This window comes from Balaenoptera ricei, chromosome 7, assembly GCF_028023285.1.
Source record: "Balaenoptera ricei isolate mBalRic1 chromosome 7, mBalRic1.hap2, whole genome shotgun sequence".
In the NCBI taxonomy this organism is placed as follows: Eukaryota; Metazoa; Chordata; class Mammalia; order Artiodactyla; family Balaenopteridae; genus Balaenoptera; species Balaenoptera ricei.
In genome coordinates this window covers 102,860,636-102,880,856 of record NC_082645.1, presented here as the reverse complement: position 1 = coordinate 102,880,856, position 20,221 = coordinate 102,860,636, and the positions used below count along the sequence as shown (strand labels likewise).

At 51.3% G+C, this 20,221-nt stretch overlaps 2 protein-coding genes across 6 annotated transcripts in view; one reads left to right on the top strand and one right to left on the bottom strand.

Annotated features, from left to right (window-relative positions):
• Positions 1 to 376: 376 nt before the first annotated feature.
• On the bottom strand, positions 377 to 4,422 carry LOC132369220 (mitochondrial chaperone BCS1). Of its 5 annotated transcripts, none has more exons than XM_059928694.1 (9): positions 4,206 to 4,421; positions 3,195 to 3,235; positions 2,589 to 2,957; positions 2,348 to 2,487; positions 1,940 to 2,134; positions 1,572 to 1,635; positions 1,164 to 1,333; positions 835 to 952; positions 377 to 689 (listed from the first exon to the last, which is right to left on the bottom strand). In XM_059928694.1, the coding sequence occupies exons 3-9, from the start codon at positions 2,906 to 2,908 to the stop codon at positions 437 to 439; spliced, it is 1,260 nt and encodes a 419-aa protein (XP_059784677.1). In that variant the 5' UTR covers positions 2,909 to 2,957; positions 3,195 to 3,235; positions 4,206 to 4,421; the 3' UTR covers positions 377 to 436. The 5 variants fall into 5 exon arrangements, with proteins under 5 accessions (XP_059784677.1, XP_059784681.1, XP_059784678.1 ...); XM_059928698.1 differs by having other exon boundaries at positions 2,589 to 2,609; positions 4,206 to 4,417; XM_059928695.1 differs by lacking the exon at positions 4,206 to 4,421 and adding an exon at positions 3,748 to 4,139.
• Positions 4,319 to 20,221, top strand: part of ZNF142 (zinc finger protein 142) — a 23,636-nt gene continuing 7,733 nt past the window's right edge. The window contains exons 1-10 of the mRNA XM_059928690.1: positions 4,319 to 4,575; positions 4,842 to 4,993; positions 5,105 to 5,222; positions 6,559 to 6,872; positions 9,684 to 10,283; positions 11,388 to 11,552; positions 12,469 to 13,293; positions 15,445 to 15,622; positions 16,365 to 19,284; positions 19,922 to 20,027. Coding sequence (XP_059784673.1) covers positions 6,593 to 6,872; positions 9,684 to 10,283; positions 11,388 to 11,552; positions 12,469 to 13,293; positions 15,445 to 15,622; positions 16,365 to 19,284; positions 19,922 to 20,027 — 5,074 coding nt within the window. The 5' untranslated portion in view covers positions 4,319 to 4,575; positions 4,842 to 4,993; positions 5,105 to 5,222; positions 6,559 to 6,592. The remainder of the gene's footprint in view (positions 4,576 to 4,841; positions 4,994 to 5,104; positions 5,223 to 6,558; positions 6,873 to 9,683; positions 10,284 to 11,387; positions 11,553 to 12,468; positions 13,294 to 15,444; positions 15,623 to 16,364; positions 19,285 to 19,921; positions 20,028 to 20,221) is intronic.

Below are 20,221 nucleotides of genomic sequence, written 5' to 3'. Positions count from 1 at the left end.
TTGCTCTGAAGTCTGTTCTCCCAAGAAATCGGGGTCTGGATAAAGAGGAGTCTGACATCTCAGCTAGTATAGTGGATTCCAAGGAAAACTCGTGGAGGCCAACATTTAAGAATATGCAGGACCCACCCTGCCCCATAACCCACTGTGCATACGCCCACATCTATCTATCTGTCTATACTTGAATATCTTGAGGTGGAGGGTGGTACTTTCCTGTTTACTACAGTCTCTCTTCTTCCCCCTTTGTCTAAGGGAGGCTGTGCCCCCAGCATTTGCATATGTGGACACCTGATGGCCCCTGAAGGCATCTGTGTTTATAGCCCCTGCTTTTTCCTCAAGTGCCAACACCGGAAGGTAGGAGGGAGGTCAGAGAACAGAGTAGCACGGCAGGTGTTTATTGATCCCCTGGAGGAGGAGAGGGTTGGGCACAGCCCAGTTGTCACCTCCTCAGAGACTCCGCATTGTGAATTGCCCCTGCAGGGTCACTTTTATACAGCATGAAGTAGCCCTGCACCTGGGCAGGACTGATCTGAATTGTAGCTTGAAGGACACGATCTGCAAAGGTCTCAGCCAGGGAAGCTGCTTGCCCTGGATAGAACCTCTGGAACATCTGGGTCAGCTGCCAGCGTGAGCAGTGGCCCACGTACTCCTTCAGGTCTACTCGCCCAGGGCGTATCAGGGCAGGGTCGAGCCTAAGAGAAGAAGGCAGCAAAAGCAGAGTCATGAGCAGCAGTGCCACCAGCACCCCCCAAAAACGGTCCCGCTGAACCTCCTGATCCTCCTAAGATGGTGAGGGGGCAGAATCTTGCCTCACAGTCTGAGTACCTCACTCCTCACCTGTCAACATGGTTGGTGGTCATGAACACAATGCGTGCCTCAGTGGAAGTCACGCCATCCAAGGCGTTGAGCAGGCCGCTGAAAGTGAGACGACCTAGACCTTGGTACTTTACTGGGTCTGGAAGAAGGGAGAGAGAAAGTGTGAGTGATCATAGCCCTACTTAAAATTAGCATCCCCTTCTACTCCTTACTTACCATGTTCCCCTACTTATCAGTGCGTCTTGTGGGCTCTCATTGCCAACCCAGGTGTCCTCCATCAGCTCTCTGGATTTCTCCTTCCACTGTTCCTCATTTAGGAACACCCCCTTCCATCAACTTCCCTCACTTACTCTCCGCAGCCAGGTCTCGACTGAGAAAGGCAGCATCCACGTCCTCCAGGAGCACCAGGCTCTGCTGCGGTGCCACGCTCAGCAGGTGGTTGAGCCGGTCATCAGAGAGGCTGGAGTCTGTGAGACTCAGCAGGCAGATGCTGTGCTGCAGTTCCCCAGCCAGGGCTGTGCTATGGAGGAGGGATGACAGGTAATGGGCAACCTGGGAACTGGTCCTTGGGCCCAGCTGCTTGTTCCTCACTGTACTAGTTTTGTCTCGGAGGCCTAAACCTTTCACCATACCCCACTAATGTTCCACGTGTCTCATGTTTATCCCGGTTCCTGTTCCCCACATTTATTTCCCTTTCCAACCCCACCAGTCCAGTTTCTCTCCAGTTTGAGGGTTAAGGGAAGTTTGACTCTACTCACATAAAACTGCTCTTTCCACAACCAGGGGGCCCATAAAGCAGGTAGCCACGTCTGTAGGGAATGCCTAAGAATACAGCCGGGATGATTGTCAAGACCTAAAATGAATCATGTACTCTGCCCCAGATGTCCACATTCATGCCCAACTCTGCTCCCTGGAGGCCTGATGACTTTGGCATTGGAAGAAATCATTCCCGTAGACAACTTTTCTCTCCCCTTCGTCTATGGGAATTAGGCTAGAGTTTTGTATTTGCCCACAAATATAAAGCGCTAGCCCACAGCTTTATATCTGGCCACAAAGACCAGCCTGTTCCCTCCTGTTCTAATACCACATCAAAAACAACCTGGCCAAGACCCCAGCTGCTTCTCACCTCTGTCAGTGTACCACTTGGGGTTATCGATGAATTCCCGGATGTCTCTGACAATTCGGTCAGCCAGACCCTGTTCTAGAACCACAGAATTCAGTGGCCGGCGGCGGCGTGGATAGCCAAAGGGGCGCCATTCAGAGCCCACAGCTGTGTACATCACTGTCTTCCCTTCCTCCTGCTGCAAGGCTAGCTCTCGAGCTGGGAGGTGGGGAGATGAGACAAATCCAATAATTCCTCTTTGCCGTGCTACTAGGCAGAGCTGTGCCAAAACCGTTTCCCTAGCCACCTGCTCCCGTGGTCTCAGAGCCCCCTGCTCGTCCTCTCCAAGCTTCTCTTCCTTTGATGTCGAAGACCCCATCCCTGCAACCACCACCCCCTGCCCCCATAAAGCCTGTCTGTGCCATCCCACACCTTCCTCCAGGATGCTGAAGAAGACCTTTCGGTCAGTGCCCAGAGCCGTGAAGGTGACAGATTCCCAGGGGGTCCCCGTCTGCAGGTCTATCATCTGCATCTCTCGGCTCCGTTCCACCCGGATCCATTTCCCTTGATACCTGAATAAGAATGGTCAAAATGAGGTGAACGAATGGGTCAAACCCACCTCCCCTCATTCTCCTTTTCTACTCTCAGAGCCCTCTCTGTTTCCCAACCTTACCAGATAAAGTGGTTTCCAGGGCTGGGGACAAATTCAAATTTAGTGGAGATGCGGCCACTCTCGTGCTGAAGGTACGAAGTCTCGACACTGAGGTGCTGAGTTCGGGTACTGTGGCGGGTGAGCCAGCTAAGCAACCAGGCATAGCTCCTGTCTCGAGCAGGGACTTCCAGTGTGATCATGTAATGGCGCCGGAATGCCACCAGACCCAGTTGGGCACCTTTCCGGGCCAGGGCCAGGGCTGTGCCCACACCCACCAGCCCAAATCCAGCCCCAAAGTAGGGATTGTCCTTCAGGGCCAGAACGAAGTCTGAGAGGGGCATCTTGAAAGGAAAACACTGAATCTTACAGGCCCCAAGGCATTTTCAAGACCTGGGGGTGGGGAGCAGTGGAGATGGGACAAAGCACAAGATTAGTTTAGAATGGACTCTGAAATTCCTCTCCAACCCACCCCCTCCCCCACCTGCAGAAGCTGGGAGCAGGAAGGACAGGACAGCATTACTGTGTGCTTCAATATCCTCCCTTTGTGGGGTGGGGTTGGTGTTGGAATGCAAGGGATGGGACTCTGGGCCACTTGCCCCATTTTGCCTTTCATTATCCTGTTCATACCTGTTTCCTGCCAGACGACTATGTCTGTAGATTCCTTAAACCTGAGAAAACAATATAACCGGCTTCACATCAGGATAATGGATGGACAGAATTTTTGTGGTCCCTAGGACCAGCTGAGTTAGAAAGGGGCCCACTGGCCAGAGTTAGGAGGGGATGAAGAAGCTACTGTCTTCTGTCAACCTGTCAGTAACCTCATGGCTTGCTATTATGAGTCATGTACTTCAAATATCCTCTCCTCTCCTTTACATGCTAATGTCCTGTTTAGCTCTTTATTACCTCCCACCTAAATTGTCTCTTCAATGTTAATTTTAGTTATTGAAGTGGCATCTTAATGGGTCTCCACGTCCTGCTTCACCAAACTGCTACACAGGGGTCCAGATCTTTCTTCATAAGGATCTGCTTCAATCCCACTACTTTCCCTACTCCAACACCTCCAATGACTGGCTCTCAACAGGTCCCTGAATTAGGTAAACTCCTCTGCCTCCACAATACGGGGCCCACCTACCTTTAATGGCTTAGCTCCTAATACTCTCTGTTGAACAAAAATACAAACCTCCTTCTTCCTTGCTCAAGCAGTTCTCTTGACTCGGAATGACCATTTTAATTTATTTCCTCCATTCTCTCCAGTTGAAATCCCGCCCATCTGCTACTTGCTCCAAGGAGATTTCCTCGAATTCCACCCCCAATAAAATGTGACAGGGCCTGATTCTAGACTGTAAGATCCCGAAGGGTAGGAGGTCAAATCGTTTCTAGCACACCTCACCCGCCCCCCTGCCACTTCGCTCTACGCCTGGCACGCAGTGCGGTGAACTGACAGCAGTAACCTCCGCTGAAGCTCAGAATAGGATCCAGAATTCCAAAATTCGTATGCGTGGAAGGCTACAGACAAAGCCCTTCCCGCTCCCGGTCCTTGTCGGTCGCCCAGAAGCCCCCTCCCGAACCCCCTCTACACTCCAGCTCGCGCCTCCAGGAGCGGAGTTTGGAATAATCGGTCACTCCCCCGCCCCTTACCGCCATGACTCTCTGGCCCTTCCTCTCGATGGTTTCACCCCTTCGCTCGTCAGGGAAGCGCTGCTTCGCCCGGCCCCCGAGTTGTTTCATCTACTTCCCGCCACACCCACCAAGAGGGCTGTGCCACTCTGCTCCACAACTCTCGATGGTACTCTTTGGGCCTCAAGGCCAGGAGGGGGGTAGGGGGTGAGGAACGATAGAACCATAGAGTACACAGACAGCCTCACAGAGGAAGAGAGAGCGGCCTCCAAATGCCCGAGGTCCTAGAGGCGGCTGGGCCGGAGGCGGTCGCACAAAAGGAGTCACGGGAGGCTGCTCCAGCCGCTGGTCGACCATAGAGATGAGGCTCCCGCCCGCCCAGGGCCGGGAGGTAAGTGAGCGGCAGCGGGGCGGGAACTAGTAGGGAGTGTGGGTGGAGTAGGCCGGAGGCAAAAATTTCTCGAGCCCCAGGGTGAGGGGTGGGCCTGGGTGGTGGGAACGCTCGGGAGAAGTGCTGAAGGGAGCACGGCGACGAGCGAGGCCCCGGAGCATCACATCAGCCGCCCCGGTGCCTCGGTCGCGTCACTGCCCTGGACCGCGCCCGGTTACCCGCTGCCTCTGCTTAGCACCATAAGCATGACGATGCTCCATCCTAAGCCTTGCAGGTTACAAAACGGCTTTCCCATTTGCCGGCACTTGTGATTCCCGCTCCCGCCCAACGATGTGGACACTGTCATCGCCTCCACTTTACAGATAGAAAAGCTGAGGCCCCGAGAAGCGAGGGGACTATATCTGTCCAAGGCCACGCGGTGAGTCAGAGCCCACAGGAAAGTGGACACCGGGTGCCTTGGTCCCCAGGCTGGATCTCATCCTTTTCCCAGGCCTTCTCTCTGCCTTAATTTGTCCTTTCTCTTCCTCAGTACCCGTGCTCCGAAGATAAGTTCATTTCTTCTCTTGTGCCCACCTATGTCCCACCTCACTCCGCCTTCCAGCGGCTCAATCTAGACGACACCGCGTCCTCCTTGGCTCCCCCCTAAGGCAAGTATACTGCCCGAGCTGGAAGACTCCCGAGAGCAGAGAGCAGCGATGATAAGTGGAGGCTGTGGTTTCCAGAGAATCCTCTGAGGGCGGAAGTGCCCTGCCCTGCCACCTTCCGAATTTCCGTGATCTGAGGCTTTGAGTTGCAGAATTATCACCTGCAACCTGGTTTCCTAGCCCTAGGCCATTACTCGACCTCCATGACTCAATTTCATGAAATGATTGCTGTCATCCTTATTAATTCCTAGTTATTTAGCTTAGACTAATTTTAGCCGTGTATAACAAGATATGTAGTGTACTTGACATTAATTTCTGTTGTGTTCCAGTGTTCAATGTGAGGCCATAGTCAGTTTGTTAGAAATTTCTCCAGGTGTGTTAACTTGTAAGGCACCACTGATTTGATTCTACTTCTATCTTAGTAGAAGCCTAGCTTTGCTTTGATGCATTTCTGTGTCTGGAGTTCTTCACTAGAATTCCCTTATTTGTCTGACTTGCATAGACTGTTGTGGTGTGTTCAGTGAAGTGATAACATCAATAAACTCCACTCAAAAAGCTCCAAGTCTAGGGAGGGAGACTGATAGGTAAACGACAGTGCAGTGTGACACAGTTTCTGTCAGAGCCATGTACAAGGGGCCGTTAGGACCTCAGAGAGAGAAACTTAGATGAAAGGTGTCCGGAAGCCATCCTAGTGGAAGTGACATTTGTGCAGATTCTTAAAGGCTAGTTAGGAGTTGGTTAGCCAGACAAGAGAGATGGCAAAGGGGAGGAGGCCCATCAAGCCGAGAGAGGGATGTGTAAGGATATGGAAGCAGAAAAGAATGTGGTGAGTCTGGAGAATGGCAAATCAATGACAAGTTGAATCATCAGTTCAGAGATCTTTTGCGGAGAGAGGTGGAAGATGAATCTGGAGAGGTCAGCAGGGGCCAGATCATGAAGGAAGGGCTTTGAGCTAAGGAATAGTGAGATCATAAAATGTTAAGAGGAGAGGGGACCTCTGAGGTCCCTTGGTCCCACCCAATTTTATTGCAGATAAGAGACCTGAGACCCAGATTGCTTAATAATTTGACCAACATCACTTAGCTCCAAGAAACAGTCTTTAATATATTGGCTACAACTTCTTGTCTCTTTCCTATATTGACCCCTATTATCATGTTTACGCTTTTTGTTCTAGACATTGTCATATAAAGAAAATTTCTAGGTTAACTACGTATGGCATGCTGCCATGCAAGGAAATGCCTGATTGGGCAGGCACTGGGCTGTGCATCCACACCAACTGAGAAGAAAGTGAGAGATCTAATTATATGTTGTTTGGTTTTTCTTCTGGTTGGTTTATCAGCACGTAAGAGGACATAGCACACAAGTTGGTGGTGATGACAGACACTGTGTTGGACTCACAGCCAGCCAACAGCACTGGGGAGATGGATGGACTGTGCCCTGAGCTATTGCTGATCCCCCGACCTCTCTCTAACCATGGACTCCTAGAGCCTGTCCAGAGCCCCTGTCCTTCTGGGAACCCTCCACCTTTGCCTGCTGACCCAGGCTGCCTGCTGGTAGAAGCCACAGCAACTGAAGAGGACACAGGGAACATGGAGATCATTGTGGAAGCAGTAGCTGGAAACCTGTCCCCAGGTGCTCCTGGAGAGACCCCAGGTACCAACACAGTTGCTAGCAGGCCAGTGAGACAAGCAACCCTGAGTTTTTGTCTGTGCTGTTTTTGATCGTTGTATATAAATATGATGAAGACACAAGGTAGCATCCTATTTTTATACTTAGAGATGTTGTAATTTGATTTGCAGTTGGTGAATGTTGATTGAAGTCTGGCGAGGTGGTGCACAACTTGTACCAAGCTCTTGGCAGTCTATCCCTGCGAGGGCTTCACGTCTGCTAGGCAGTAATCCAGAAGGGAAGACCTTTCTGACACCTCTGCCCAACCCTTACTCCTATAGTCCTCAAGGATTCTTTTCTCCATGTTGACCCTCCCACCCAGGGACTGCAGCCAGGGATTAGGCAAAAGGCCCAGCCTCTCTCCACCACCCAGGGCTTGGCAGGGCTTCCTAGCGGTAATCTGGTATTTCCCTGCTCTAGTTTCTTGCAGATAACATACTTAACTCACCCAAGGCATGCCAGTTAAGAGTGGGAGTTGAATAATTTATATTTACGTTAGAAGAAAGAGTCTCCCCTTTAATCTTCCCACATCTCAACTTCTTATTTTTAGGTAACTTCCCTGTTTTGTAACTGTCGTCTTCCAGCTACAGTTGTACCATTTTTCCTTGGTAGTGTACAAAGAATACTGGGAAAGATTAGCTAGTTTGATCATATAATATTTCTAAACTTTGATGTGGTGAAAGAAATAATAAATAAAAAGGAACCTGGAAAAACATTTGCAATATATAAGAAAGAGTTAATATCTTTAAAATTCAAAGAGCTGCACAATAAGAAAAAGAAACAGTATTTTCTTAGAAAGGGAGAAAAGAAATCTATGTGCAATTTACTAAAGAAGAAATGAAAATAGTTAATACCGTAAGTATATTTAATCTCACTAACACACAAATTCCAGTTTAACTATAAGACGCCATTATTGTTTCTCAACTTTGGCAGAAATTAAGCATTTTTTATAAAACTAGTGTTGGTGAGGCAATGGGGAAACAGACACTATCTTATAGTTTATGGAATATAAATTAGCATAAGTTTTTGAAAGTCAATTTATCCATGTAACAAATTTTAAAAGACGTGTACTCTGACCTAGTAGTTCCACTTCTAGGGATCTGTCCTATAGAAAGAGTCACACACATGCACAAGGATACAGGAATAAGGATGTGTAGGGCAGCTTTATTTGTAATGGTTGGAAACAACGCAGATATCTATCAGTAAGAGCAAAATTTCATTTTGATTTACCCGTGCTCTGAAGTACCATGAACTGGACAAAAAAAATTAGGTAGATCTAAATGTCCTACTCATAGGTAAAAATATCTTTGATATATAGCAAGTGAAAAAAATTTTTTAAAAAGCAAATTGCCGGGGCTTCCCTGGTGGCACAGTGGTTAAGAATCCGCCTGCCATTGCAGGGGACACAGGTTCGAGCCCTGGTCTGGGAAGATCCCACATGCCGCGGAGCAACTAAGCCCGTGTGCCACAACTACTGAGCCTGCACTCTAGAGCCCAAGAGCCACAACTACTGAAGCCTGTGCGCCTAGAACCCATGCTCTGCAACAAGAGAAGCCACTGCAATAAGAAGCCCGCGCACCGCAACTAAGCGTAGCCCCTGCTCGCCACAACTAGAGAAAGCCCACGCGCAGCAACAAAGACCCAAGGCCAAAAATAAATAAGTAAATAAACTTAAAAAAAAAAAAAAAAAGCAAATTGCCAAAAAATGACCCAAAAGGTCTGAAAGGATATAGACCAAATTATGTGTGTGAGGGTGGGAGGTGGTTATTCTTTATATAGTTCTTTTGTTGCACTGAATTTTTATTTAAACAAAAAAATAATAAAGAGAAAAAGAACCACCAGAATAAATGTAGGACAAACCTGGGCTCCACCATTAACAGGCATGGTGGCCTTAACCTTGCAGCATCCCAGGGCCCTCTTCTCATAGGGCAGTTGGAGGACCAAGCAAAAGTGTTTCCTAAGCCTTTCTTTGTCAAGGTCCTGCCAGTTGCTTAAGAAATGGCAGCAAGCGGAACAACTAGACCCATGCGCCACAACTCCTGAGCCTGTGCTGTAGAGCCCGCAAGCCACAACTACTGAGCCCGCATGCCACAACTACTGAGGCCCACGCGCCTGGAGCGTGTGCTCCGCAACAAGAGAAGCCACCGCAATGAGAAGCCCACACACTGCAACAAAGAGTGCACCCCGCTCGCCGCAACTAGAGAAAGCCCGAGCGCAGCAACAAAGACCCAATGCAGCCAAAAATAAATTAATTAATTGATTAAAAAAATAAAAATTATCAAAAAAAAAAAAGAAATGGCATCAATTATTATGAATGTGATCTGGCTCATCTCAGAAAGGATGTCCTCCATTTTATGAATTACTGTGCCTTTGAAAATCTCTTCACAGAATATAAAAGTAATGCTTTGTCATGTATATTGCAGATATTTTCCTCAGATTGTCATTTTCTTCTTTTGTAAGTTTCTAATTTTTTATTTGGGCAAAACATATCGCCTTTTCTTAATGCTTTCTGGATTTGGTTAATACTTGTTACATTCACTTCACAAATATTTATGAAGTACCTACTTTGTGCCAAGTATTGTGCAAGATACTGGAAATCCAAACACACGTGCAAGATAGACCATCTTTGACCTTAGGGGGCTTTGAAAATCAGACTTAAGGTGTAGTATCAGACTTAAGTCCATCTCCATTCCATGAATGTTAAAAGATTCACCTACATTTTCTACTGGTAACTAACTCCTCTGAGTCTTGTTCCATCTGATTCTGTGCCTTTCTCTGTCGGTCCTCTGCCTGCAGGTGTCCTGGTAAAGGTGGTGGAGGTGTACTTCTGTGAGCGCTGTGAGCAGAGCTTCGCAGAGCCCACTCTGCTGGCCCTGCACCAGTGCACTGAGACCATTATACAGCCTGTGCAGGGCCTCGCTAGCCCCCCCTGCTCTGTAGAGCTGCCCCCCAGCAACCTCACTCTCCCTGGCCCTCTGCGGGGCCAGAGCCCACCAGATAGCCCCCTGCCATGCCCTGTGTGTAAACAGGAGTTTGCCCAACCCCAGGCCCTGAAAAGCCACTTCAAGATTCACCGGGGCACTCCTGACGCCTTCTCCTGCCCAGAGTCTGGCTGTGTGTTCTCCGCTGAAGATCGCAAGGGTCTACAGCACCACCTGAGGCAGACCCACAGAGCCCTTCCTGTGCCCTGTTCTTTCCGGGGCTGCCCCCTGCTCTTCGGGAGCCAGCAGGGCATGGAGCTGCACCGGCAGGCCCATTACCCTTTCCACTGCAACCACTGCAGCTTCGTGGGCTCCAACATCAAACTCTTCCGGCAGCATCAGCGGAGTCACGGGCACGGGACACAGGGAGAACTGTCTGCTGTTCAGGGTCTTCCATCCCAGCAGCTGCTGCCAGGTATGAGGCCAAGGACCCAGCAGTATCCTGCCTGGATTGCAGCTGCAATTGGTCTGTAGCAGAGGCAATTGTTACTAATGCCATGAATGTAAGCCTGAATTGAAGAGAATCTGGGGTAGTGGCTCAGGAGGACGGGATTATTGGCTGGCGTGGGAAGGCATCTAGACACCCCGGACCAGGCAGAAAATCTGGGACAAAGAGGAAGTCTTTGTCCATGACAATGAATGAAGTTTGGCTTAAGCTACACTGTGGCCTTGAGGTTACTTAACCAATGTCTCTTATGATCCATTTCAGAACTTTCTGAGGGCAGAAGCTAAACTGCCCATCAGTGGCTGTAGCCATTGGTAGAATGCCTGTAGACTCCCTGTTAGAGCAAGTGGGATTGGGCAGGAGAAGCTGGGGTTATTTTAAAAAGAAACCTTCAAGGGAGGTGGTGCTTCAGTGATTCTTATTCCTCTTGGTTTCAAAAAGAGTGTGGGGTGAGCAGAGGAGCAGGAGGAAATAGAGAAACCAGGCCAGGAGAGGCCAGGGTTCTGATGAGAGAATTTGGCTTGCTAAGACTGATTTGTGCTCTGGTACAAAGAGAAGATTCCTCTTTCCTGGGAAAAAGTCATACATCTTTGCCTTACTGAGGCAGCTGCCTCTAACTGAGGGAGAGAAGGAATGGATTTGAGAGCACAGGATGTGATTCTGAATTGCTGAGTTGGGTTTCTCAGTACAAGTTTAGAGATCAGGGATGTTCGCCCACACTGAGCCACCAGCCATTAACCCTGGGGACCTGAGCCAGGGAAGTACAGTCTAGTCCGCCCATTCTCTACCTCTCTGCCCCCTCCCCCCACTGCAGTGACCTCAAAGATCTCGCCTTCAAGGGGTCCGAGGTTGGTGTTATCTGAGGTTTGATTTACTTCAGACTGGAGCATCACTGACAGCTTAGCTCCTGGTCTTCCTATCCCTGTCTTGTGTGGGAATAAATTAATATACTTAGAACCCCAGATTCCCTTATGCTAAATGGTGGGAGGTGATTCTTCCGGCCAGTAAGAGGAGAAGTACAAGCACTCAGCACTGCGTTGGCTCCTCTAGTCATCAAGTTCTTTGCATCTTCAGCTCTCAGAGTGTCCCCAGGAGAGGGAGAGCCTTCAGAGGAAGTAGGAGCACCCTTGCCTGGGCAGGAGTCAGCTGAAGAGGAGGACGTAGAGGAAGAAGAGGACAGTGGCAGCCAGAACTCCCAGAAAGCCCTGGAGAAAGGCCAGGGGGCTCAGCGGTTGGAGGGTAATGATGTGATGGGGCTTGAACCTCTTGGTGGTGGGGAGGAACGGACTGTGGAGGGCCTGGTATTGAGGCTCTGGGGTTTGGTTTTCTGAGTTTTGGTTCAGATCCTTCTGTTCCTAACATTCCACTTTGACATGTCTAGTGGGAAAGTGATAAATGGGCACAGACCTTGGTGACACAGGGTAAGAGTAAATAGAGTTTGCTCTCGGGGCTGGTTTTCCCCAGGCAGAAAGCTCTTTTGTGAGGAGGGAGAGGGTGATATTCATAGTATGAAGATGCCAGAGGTTTTTGACTGGCAGCCTGTCTTGTCTGACATTGAGCCCCCTAAGGTTGTTTTTCTGAATCCTTGCTTCCCAGTTTTCCATCTGAGGAGAACAGCATTTGAAACCCATCCCACAGGGAGCATATTTACCGTCAGGTGACCAGGAAGGATCTGATTATATTTATTATCAGCTCTCTATGACCCCAGTGTTCAGAAATAGGAGTACTTTACCTTCTCTTCCCTCTGCTCACTCCCTGTGGGATTCTTTTCCTTCCAACCAACCCTACTGATTCTTCCGCCTGCCCTCCGGGTCAAGGACAGGAAGAACAAGAATGCTCCATCAAGATTCTTCTTTTGAGCCTTTCTAGATAAAAGCTCAAGAATAGTGGGTGGCTGGGTGAAGCACTTCTTAAAGGTCACAGCAAGGTCTGAGAAGTCCTTATGATTTTGTTTCTCTAAATACTTGAATGACTTCTCTCTTCTTTGAGGCTACAAAGTTTGAGATGCTATTGTTTGGTTTCCTAGAAAGAAAGGAACAAGGCCATGCATGCATGCATATTTTGTCTGGGCAAATGTGGTTCTCCCATTAACTGGCCAGCCCCTGACCTATCGAAGAATCTCACTCTTAACCCTCCCTGCCTTTCCCTCTCCCAGGAGCTGTCGCTTCTGGCACCGAGTCCCTCTTCAAGACCCACATGTGTCCAGAATGCAAGCGCTGCTTCAAGAAGCGGACCCATCTGGTGGAGCACCTACATCTCCACTTCCCAGACCCCAGTCTCCAGTGCCCCAACTGCCAAAAGTTCTTCACCAGTAAGAGCAAGCTCAAGACCCACCTGCTGCGGGAGCTGGGCCAAAAGGCCCACCGCTGCCCACTGTGCCACTACAGTGCAGTGGAGAGGAATGCCCTCAACCGCCACATGGCCAGCATGCATGAGGATATTTCCAACTTCTACTCAGATACCTATGCCTGTCCTGTCTGCCGGGAGGAGTTCCGCCTCAGCCAGGCCCTTAAGGAGCACCTCAAGAGCCACACCGCAGCAGCTGCGGCCGAGCCGCTGCCCCTTCGCTGCTTTCAGGAGGGCTGTAGCTACACGGCACCCGACCGCAAGGCCTTCGTAAAGCATCTGAAGGAGACCCACGGGGTGCGGGCCGTGGAGTGCCGCCATCACTCGTGTCCCATGCTCTTCGCCACAGCAGAAGCCATGGAGGCCCACCACAAAAGCCACTATGCCTTCCACTGCCCCCACTGTGACTTCGCCTGCTCCAACAAGCACCTGTTCCGTAAACATAAGAAGCAGGGCCACCCTGGCAGTGAAGAGCTGCGCTGCACCTTCTGCCCCTTTGCCACCTTCAACCCGGTGGCCTACCAGGACCATGTGGGCAAGATGCATGCTCACGAGAAGATCCATCAGTGCCCTGAGTGCAGCTTTGCCACTGCCCACAAGAGGGTGCTTATCCGCCACATGCTGCTGCATACCGGTGAGATGGCTTCTACCCTTCCAACCATGTAATAGTGGTGATGATGGCAAACGGGAGCGTTTACTGTGTGCCAGACACCCAGAGGGCTTTGCATACATTGCGTAGGACTCATCTGACCTAGTGTTCCTAGAGATAAATCTAGTATTTGTAGTTTACAAGTAAGCCTTAAGTTGAGTGTCACTCAGCTAGTAAAGTGGTCAGGCTAGGATTTGCGGCATGTGGGATCTTTTTAGTTGAGGCATACGGGATCTTTTAGTTGCGGGATGCGGGATCTAGTTCCCTGACCAGGGATCGAATCCAGGCCCCCTGCAGGGAGCGCAGAGTCTTAACTGGACCACCAGGGAAGTCCCGTGCCTCACCTTTATAGCCCTGTCGGGTTCTGCCCACCCCTAATCAGGCGTGGGTGGGTCAACACCTAGTCTGTTAAAGCAGAGAAACCCAGACCAGGACAGATACCTTCCTTTGCAGTTCAAGTTTTGTGATGTGCTGTGAGAGATAGCGGGTGAGGGAACTGAGCCATCCATATATATCATAGCCTTGAAAGCTGTGACACTGAAACATGATCACGTCTGGTGACCTGAAAGTTGCAGGTTTTTCAACTCAGACTCTTAATTGGTTACCAGCATTACTGATGCTTTGAGTAAAAACCAAACCAGGCTTCCTGCTATAGCATCTTCCCATTTGTGATCTCTATGTAAGCATTGGTGGATTGACAAGACATTAAAAAAATCTCATCAAAGATTCTTTAGTTTGGGAGGACAGTTTTTAGGCAGCTTGTGGCAAAGCCATTGTTGTTTCCATTAAACAGTTCATTTCTATACAGGCTTTAGTCACAAAATCTCATTTTTCTGAGGCTTCTTAAAACCTCACATCTATACAGGCATACTTTATTTTATTGCACTTTATTGTTCTTAGCAGATACTGTGTTTTTTTCTAAATCGAAGGTTTGTGGCAACCCTGCATTGTCAGGTGATAGTTAGTATTTTTTTTAATTAAGGTATGTACACTGTTTTGTTAAAATGTTATTGCACACTTAATAGACTACCATGCAACGTGTGAACATAACTTTTACATGTACTGGGAAACCAAAAAATTTGTGGGACTCGGTTTCTTGCGATATTCGCTTTATTGTGGTGGTCTGGAACTGAACCCACCATCTCTCTGAGGTATGCTTGTGTAGTGCTTTATAGTTCTTTCATATATTATCTCATTTAATCCACAATAACGATCTTGTAAGAAAGGCAGGTAAAGATGAGAAACGCTGAACATTTAAATGGCCTGTTTCAGGATCACACAGCTGGTATCAGAAGCAGAGCCAGAACACCACGTTGCTTGCCTTTCACCATAAGGAGAGGGGCTGAGCGGGTGGGCAGGGATAACAGGGAATGGTCCTGAAGGAACACGGCCCCAGCCTCACGTCTTAGCGCTAGGTCTTGACCAACGTACAGGGACAGCTCGTCCTTGAGCCCTTTAATCTTCATATCAACCATGTGAGGTCATTATTTTTGTTGCCCCCTTTTTGGAGACCAGGAAACAGACTTAGAGGGGTTAAATGACCTGCCCGAGGACACACAGTAGTAAACTGGGATTTGAACCACTGCCTAATAGCTCTGTGGTTTCTCTCTGCCTCAGCTTCTTCCTCTGTAAAATGGGGTAATAAAGGGCTGTTGTGAGGATTCAGTAAGAGGAGGCATTTTTATAAAGTGCTCAGAAAGGTGCCTGGCACGTAGTGAGCACAGTATAAATGTCAGCTATTAATATCTTTATTACTGTGTTGGACTCCAGAGTCAGAGTTGTTAACCACTATGTTGTATTGCCTAATTTTTTCTCCTCCTCTTCCACAAAACTGGAACGAATTGGGCTAAGTGGAGCAGTTGGCCGTTAGTGCCAATAAGCTGTATAACAAATCCAGAATGGACTTTCAAGCTACTTTTGAAAAGCTGGGTCTTCACTTTCCCCCTACCTTCCTTGGCGTCAGGGTGGAAGAGTGGTCGTCCCAGAGGGCTGTGAGGCAGCACTGACTTTTGCAAATAGCACCTCAGCATCCACTCCCGCTGGGCATCAGGGCGAGCCTGCTGGGGAGGACGGTCTGTCGCTCCCTCGGTCCGTGTCTGACTTGTGTTCTCTCCCCGCTCACCCCCATCCCCACAGGCGAGAAGCCGCACAAGTGTGAGCTGTGTGACTTCACGTGTCGAGACGTGAGCTACCTGTCCAAGCACATGCTGACCCACTCCAACACCAAGGATTACATGTGCACCGAATGCGGCTATGTCACCAAGTGGAAGCACTACCTCAGCGTGCACATGAGGAAACACGCGGGCGACCTCAGGTATGAGCCCACGCGTGCCTCCCTCCCTAACCCAATGACCTGGAGCTAAGCTAGCCGCCTCTCAAAGTCAGCTTCCGGCCCCATCTCTCTTCTGGCCCCAGAGAGACTCCTCCGCACGGCCCTCTGCTCCTGTCATCTCGGCTCCGCTGCCTCTAGGTGACCTCTGCCTGTGGCCTAGTCTGCACGGTGCGAGCTCTCTGGGCTCAGGGAAGGGGGTGTAGACCCAGAGTAGAGGCCCAGAGACTAAGGTGTCATTTGAGTTCTGAGTCCAGTCCTGGTGAAGTAGATGGGCTTCACTTGTGGCTCCAATCCTGGCCACGTCCAAATCCAGGCAAGTTCCCCTCTGACCTGTGGGCACAGCTGGCTAGGGGATTTCTCCGTGGCTTTCACGTCTCCGTGGGAGAGTGGGAACTAGACACAGAAACCTGCCCTGTGGGGCTGTAGCCATGTCAGCTCCTCAGAAGTCCACAGAGGTTAACTGATCCATGATACCTTCCCTTTAGGAAGCAAGGTAGAGTAGGGGGTAGAACACAAGCCCTGAAGCTAGACCGTCTGCCCTTCACTCCCTTTGTAACTCGAGGCAAGTTATTAACTTCTGTGCCTTAGTCTCCTCACTAAGACGATTAAATTAGATGATGCATGTACAACACTGAGTGTAGAGCTTGGCGCATAGTAGGTATTTATACAGTTACTGGTAGTTGCTGTGATTCATTTATGATTGTGATTTTTCCCTCCTCACCAGATACCAGTGCAACCAGTGCTCCTATCGCTGCCACCGGGCTGATCAGCTGAGCAGCCACAAGCTGCGGCACCAGGGCAAGTCCCTGATGTGCGAGGTGTGCGCCTTTGCTTGCAAGCGGAAGTATGAGCTGCAGAAGCACATGGCTTCCCAGCACCACCCCGGCACGGCTGCCCCACTCTACCCCTGCCGCTACTGCAGCTACCAGAGCCGCCACAAGCAGGCCCTGCTGAGCCATGAGAACTGCAAGCACACCCGCCTCCGAGAGTTCCACTGTGCCCTCTGCGACTACCGCACCTTCAGCAACACCGCCCTCTTCTTCCACAAGCGCAAAGCCCACGGCTACGTGCCCGGGGACCAGGTCTGGCAGCTTCGCCGTGCCAGCCAGGAGCCAGAGGGAGCCGGGCAGTGCCCGACACCCCCACCAGACTCAGAGCCCTCAAGTCAGCTGTCTGCCCAGCCTGAGGGGCCGGACCGCGACCCAGGGACGATGGTGGACCCCGGCTTGGATCAGGCCCCGCCAGAGACCAGTGAGGAGGACAGCGCTGGGAAACAGGACAGCGGTGAGGTTCCCCAGGGGGACGACCTGGTTGGCAGCCCCAGTCCGGCGGAGGTAGATGAGGGAGGCTGTACGCTACACCTAGAGGCCCTGGGAGTGGAGCTGGAGCCTGTGGCCAACCCGCGCCTTGAGGAGATCACCGAAACGGCTCCTGTGGAGTTCAGGCCCCTGGATCCCTCAGGGCCTCTGAGACTGGAAGGGCCAGATGGAACTTTGACAGAGCTGTCTACCTTTGAAGGTGCTGGAACTTCCGGCTTGGGTGCTGAAGAGTCCATTCTGGAAAAGCCAGTCTCTGAGCCCCCTATAAATCCCCCTTCCTCAGAGGAGCCCCCTAACAGCTGGGTGGGAACCTTCAAGGCAAATCCACCCACTGAGACAGCACCCCTGCCCCAGTTCCCTGAATCAGAGTCATTACTCAAGGCCCTAAGGAGGCAGGACAAAGAACAGGCAGAGGCGCTGGTGCTGGAGGGGCGGGTTCAGATGGTAGTGATACAGGGACAGGGGCGGGCTTTCCGCTGCCCACACTGCCCTTTCATCACCCGCCGGGAGAAGGCCCTGAGTCTGCACTCCAGGACTGGGTGCCAGGGCCACCGAGAGCCCCTCCTCTGCCCTGAGTGTGGAGCCAGCTTCAAGCAACAGCGTGGCCTCAGCACCCATCTGCTGAAGAAGTGCCCTGTTCTCCTCAGAAAGAACAAGGGCTTGCCCAGACCAGATTCACCCATCCCTCCGCATCCTCAGCCCCCGGGCACGCCGGCCTCAGAGGATGCAGCAGGTGGGAAGCCCCCACCTGCCCCATTAGAAGTAGAGATCATGCTCCCAAAAGATGCTCCTTCCAAGCTTCCTGGGGAGCCAGAAAACGTAGAGGAGCCTGTTGCCACACTCTGTGGCTCCACAGCCCGTCCTGCAGAGGACTCCTCGCCCCCGGAGGCCCCTGAGAGGTTCCACTTCGAGCAGGGCAAGTTTCACTGCAACTCCTGCATGTTCCTTTGCTCTCGGCTTTCCTCCATTACCTCTCACGTGGCTGAAGGCTGCCGGGGCGGACGTGGCGGGGGAGGAAAGCGAGGCACCTCCCAGACCCAGCCTGTTGTGTCCCTGCTGAGCAGCAGGGACTCTGCTCCCCTGAGCAGTGGGAGTGCAGAGCGCAGCCCTGGTGATGGGAATGCAGCTCTGGTTCCAAAGCAGAAGGGGGCTCGCTTCTCCTGCCCCACGTGTCCCTTTAGCTGCCAGCAGGAACGGGCCCTGAGGACTCACCAGACCCGGGGCTGCCCCCTTGAGCAGTCCGCAGAGCTGCGCTGTGGCCTCTGCCCATTCATCGCTCCTGCTGCTGCTGCCCTGAGGCTCCACCAGAAGCGGAGGCACCCCGCCGCAGCCCCAGCCCATGGCCCCCGGCCCCCTCTTCAGTGTGGGGACTGCGGCTTCACCTGTAAACAGAGCCGGTGCCTACAGCAGCACCGGCGGCTGAAGCATGAGGGGGTGAAGCCACATCAGTGCCCTTTCTGTGACTTTTCCACCACCAGACGGTACCGGTTAGAGGCTCACCAGTCCCGACACACAGGTGTTGGCCGCATCCCCTGCAGCTCCTGTCCCCAGACATTTGGTACCAACTCAAAACTGCGCTTGCACCGGTTGAGGGTACATGACAAAACACCCACCCACTTCTGTCCACTCTGTGACTATAGTGGCTACCTTCGCCATGACATCACTCGCCACGTTAACAGTTGCCACCAGGGCACCCCAGCCTTTGCCTGCCCCCAGTGTGAGGCCCAGTTCAGCTCCGAGACAGCACTCAAGCAGCATGCTCTGCGCCGGCATCCCGAGCCTACGCCCCCTGTCCCTGGCTCTCCCACAGAGGCCACTGAGGGCCCCGTGCACTGCTCCCGCTGTGGGCTGCTGTGCCCCAGCCCTGCCAGCCTGCGAGGGCACACCCGGAAACAGCACCCACGGCTCGAGTGTGGGGCCTGTCAGGAGGCCTTCCCCAGCCGGCCGGCATTGGACGAGCACCGAAGGCAGCAGCATTTCAGCCACCGCTGTCAGCTCTGTGACTTCGCTGCCCGGGAGCGGGTGGGCCTGGTGAAGCACTACTTGGAACAGCACGAGGAGACTTCAGCAGCGGCATCCTCAGCTGGGGATGCTGGCCAGCCCCCTCTGCGCTGCCCTTTTTGTGACTTTGCATGCCGCCATCAGCTGGTGCTAGATCACCACGTGAAAGGGCACGGGGGCACCCGGCTCTACAAGTGCACTGACTGTGCTTACAGCACCAAGAACCGGCAAAAGATCACCTGGCACAGCCGCGTCCACACTGGGGAGAAGCCCTACCGCTGTCACCTCTGTCCCTATGCCTGTGCTGACCCCTCTCGCCTCAAGGTAAGGTCAGGGGCTAGGGGGTCTGGGAATGGAAGGAATGCAGGCTGCGGAGTTAAACTCCCTGGGTTCTTTAATCCTGACTCTTCTGAAAATTAACTCTGTGACTTTGGTCAAGTCCCTTAACTTCTCCAAACTTCAGATTCCTCATCTGTGAAGAGGGGATAATACTTCATAGTGTTGCTACAGAGAAAAAATTCCGTAATACATGCTTGGCATGTGATAAAGGCATGTAATAGGTTGTAGATAACCTAGATAATGACAGCTGACATTTATTGAGTACTTACACTGTATGTCGGACACTAATTTTAATCCTTTCAAAAATATGAGATGTACTTTTACTGTTTCCCGTTTTCCAGATTAATAAACTGAGAATTAGGGGTAAGGTTGCCCAAAGGCACAGCTAATAAGTGGCAGAGTTGAGGTAGGGCAGACCTGGGGTCGGCCGAATGGGTTAGGGTTGCGTCAGAGTGACTGGCCTCAGAGACCTGATTGGCAGTGGGGGAGAATGGGTAGGATCGGTGCAGGGAACAGGATTATCTGCCAACAGTTTCTCTACCTGCTTGCTCTATTTCCACATCCAGTGAGTACCAAAGGGTACACATTTTCTGGGTGTACTCTTTGCTCTTCCCTCCTCCAGTACCACATGCGGATTCACAAGGAGGAACGGAAGTATCTGTGCCCTGACTGTGGCTACAAGTGCAAGTGGGTCAACCAGCTCAAGTACCACATGACCAAGCACACAGGTGAGTCTGCATGGTTTTGACAGGCCCGAGGGGTCCCCCTGTGCCCTAGCACACCCAGCCTCCCTGAGGTGGTGTATGTCCTTACTCAGATTCGGGGTGCCCATCAGTATTCACGTCAAGGGTAGTAGGTAGACTGAAAAGCCAGAATAGCTTCCCAACCCACTGAAAGCCTATCAGAATCAGGAGAGAGGTGA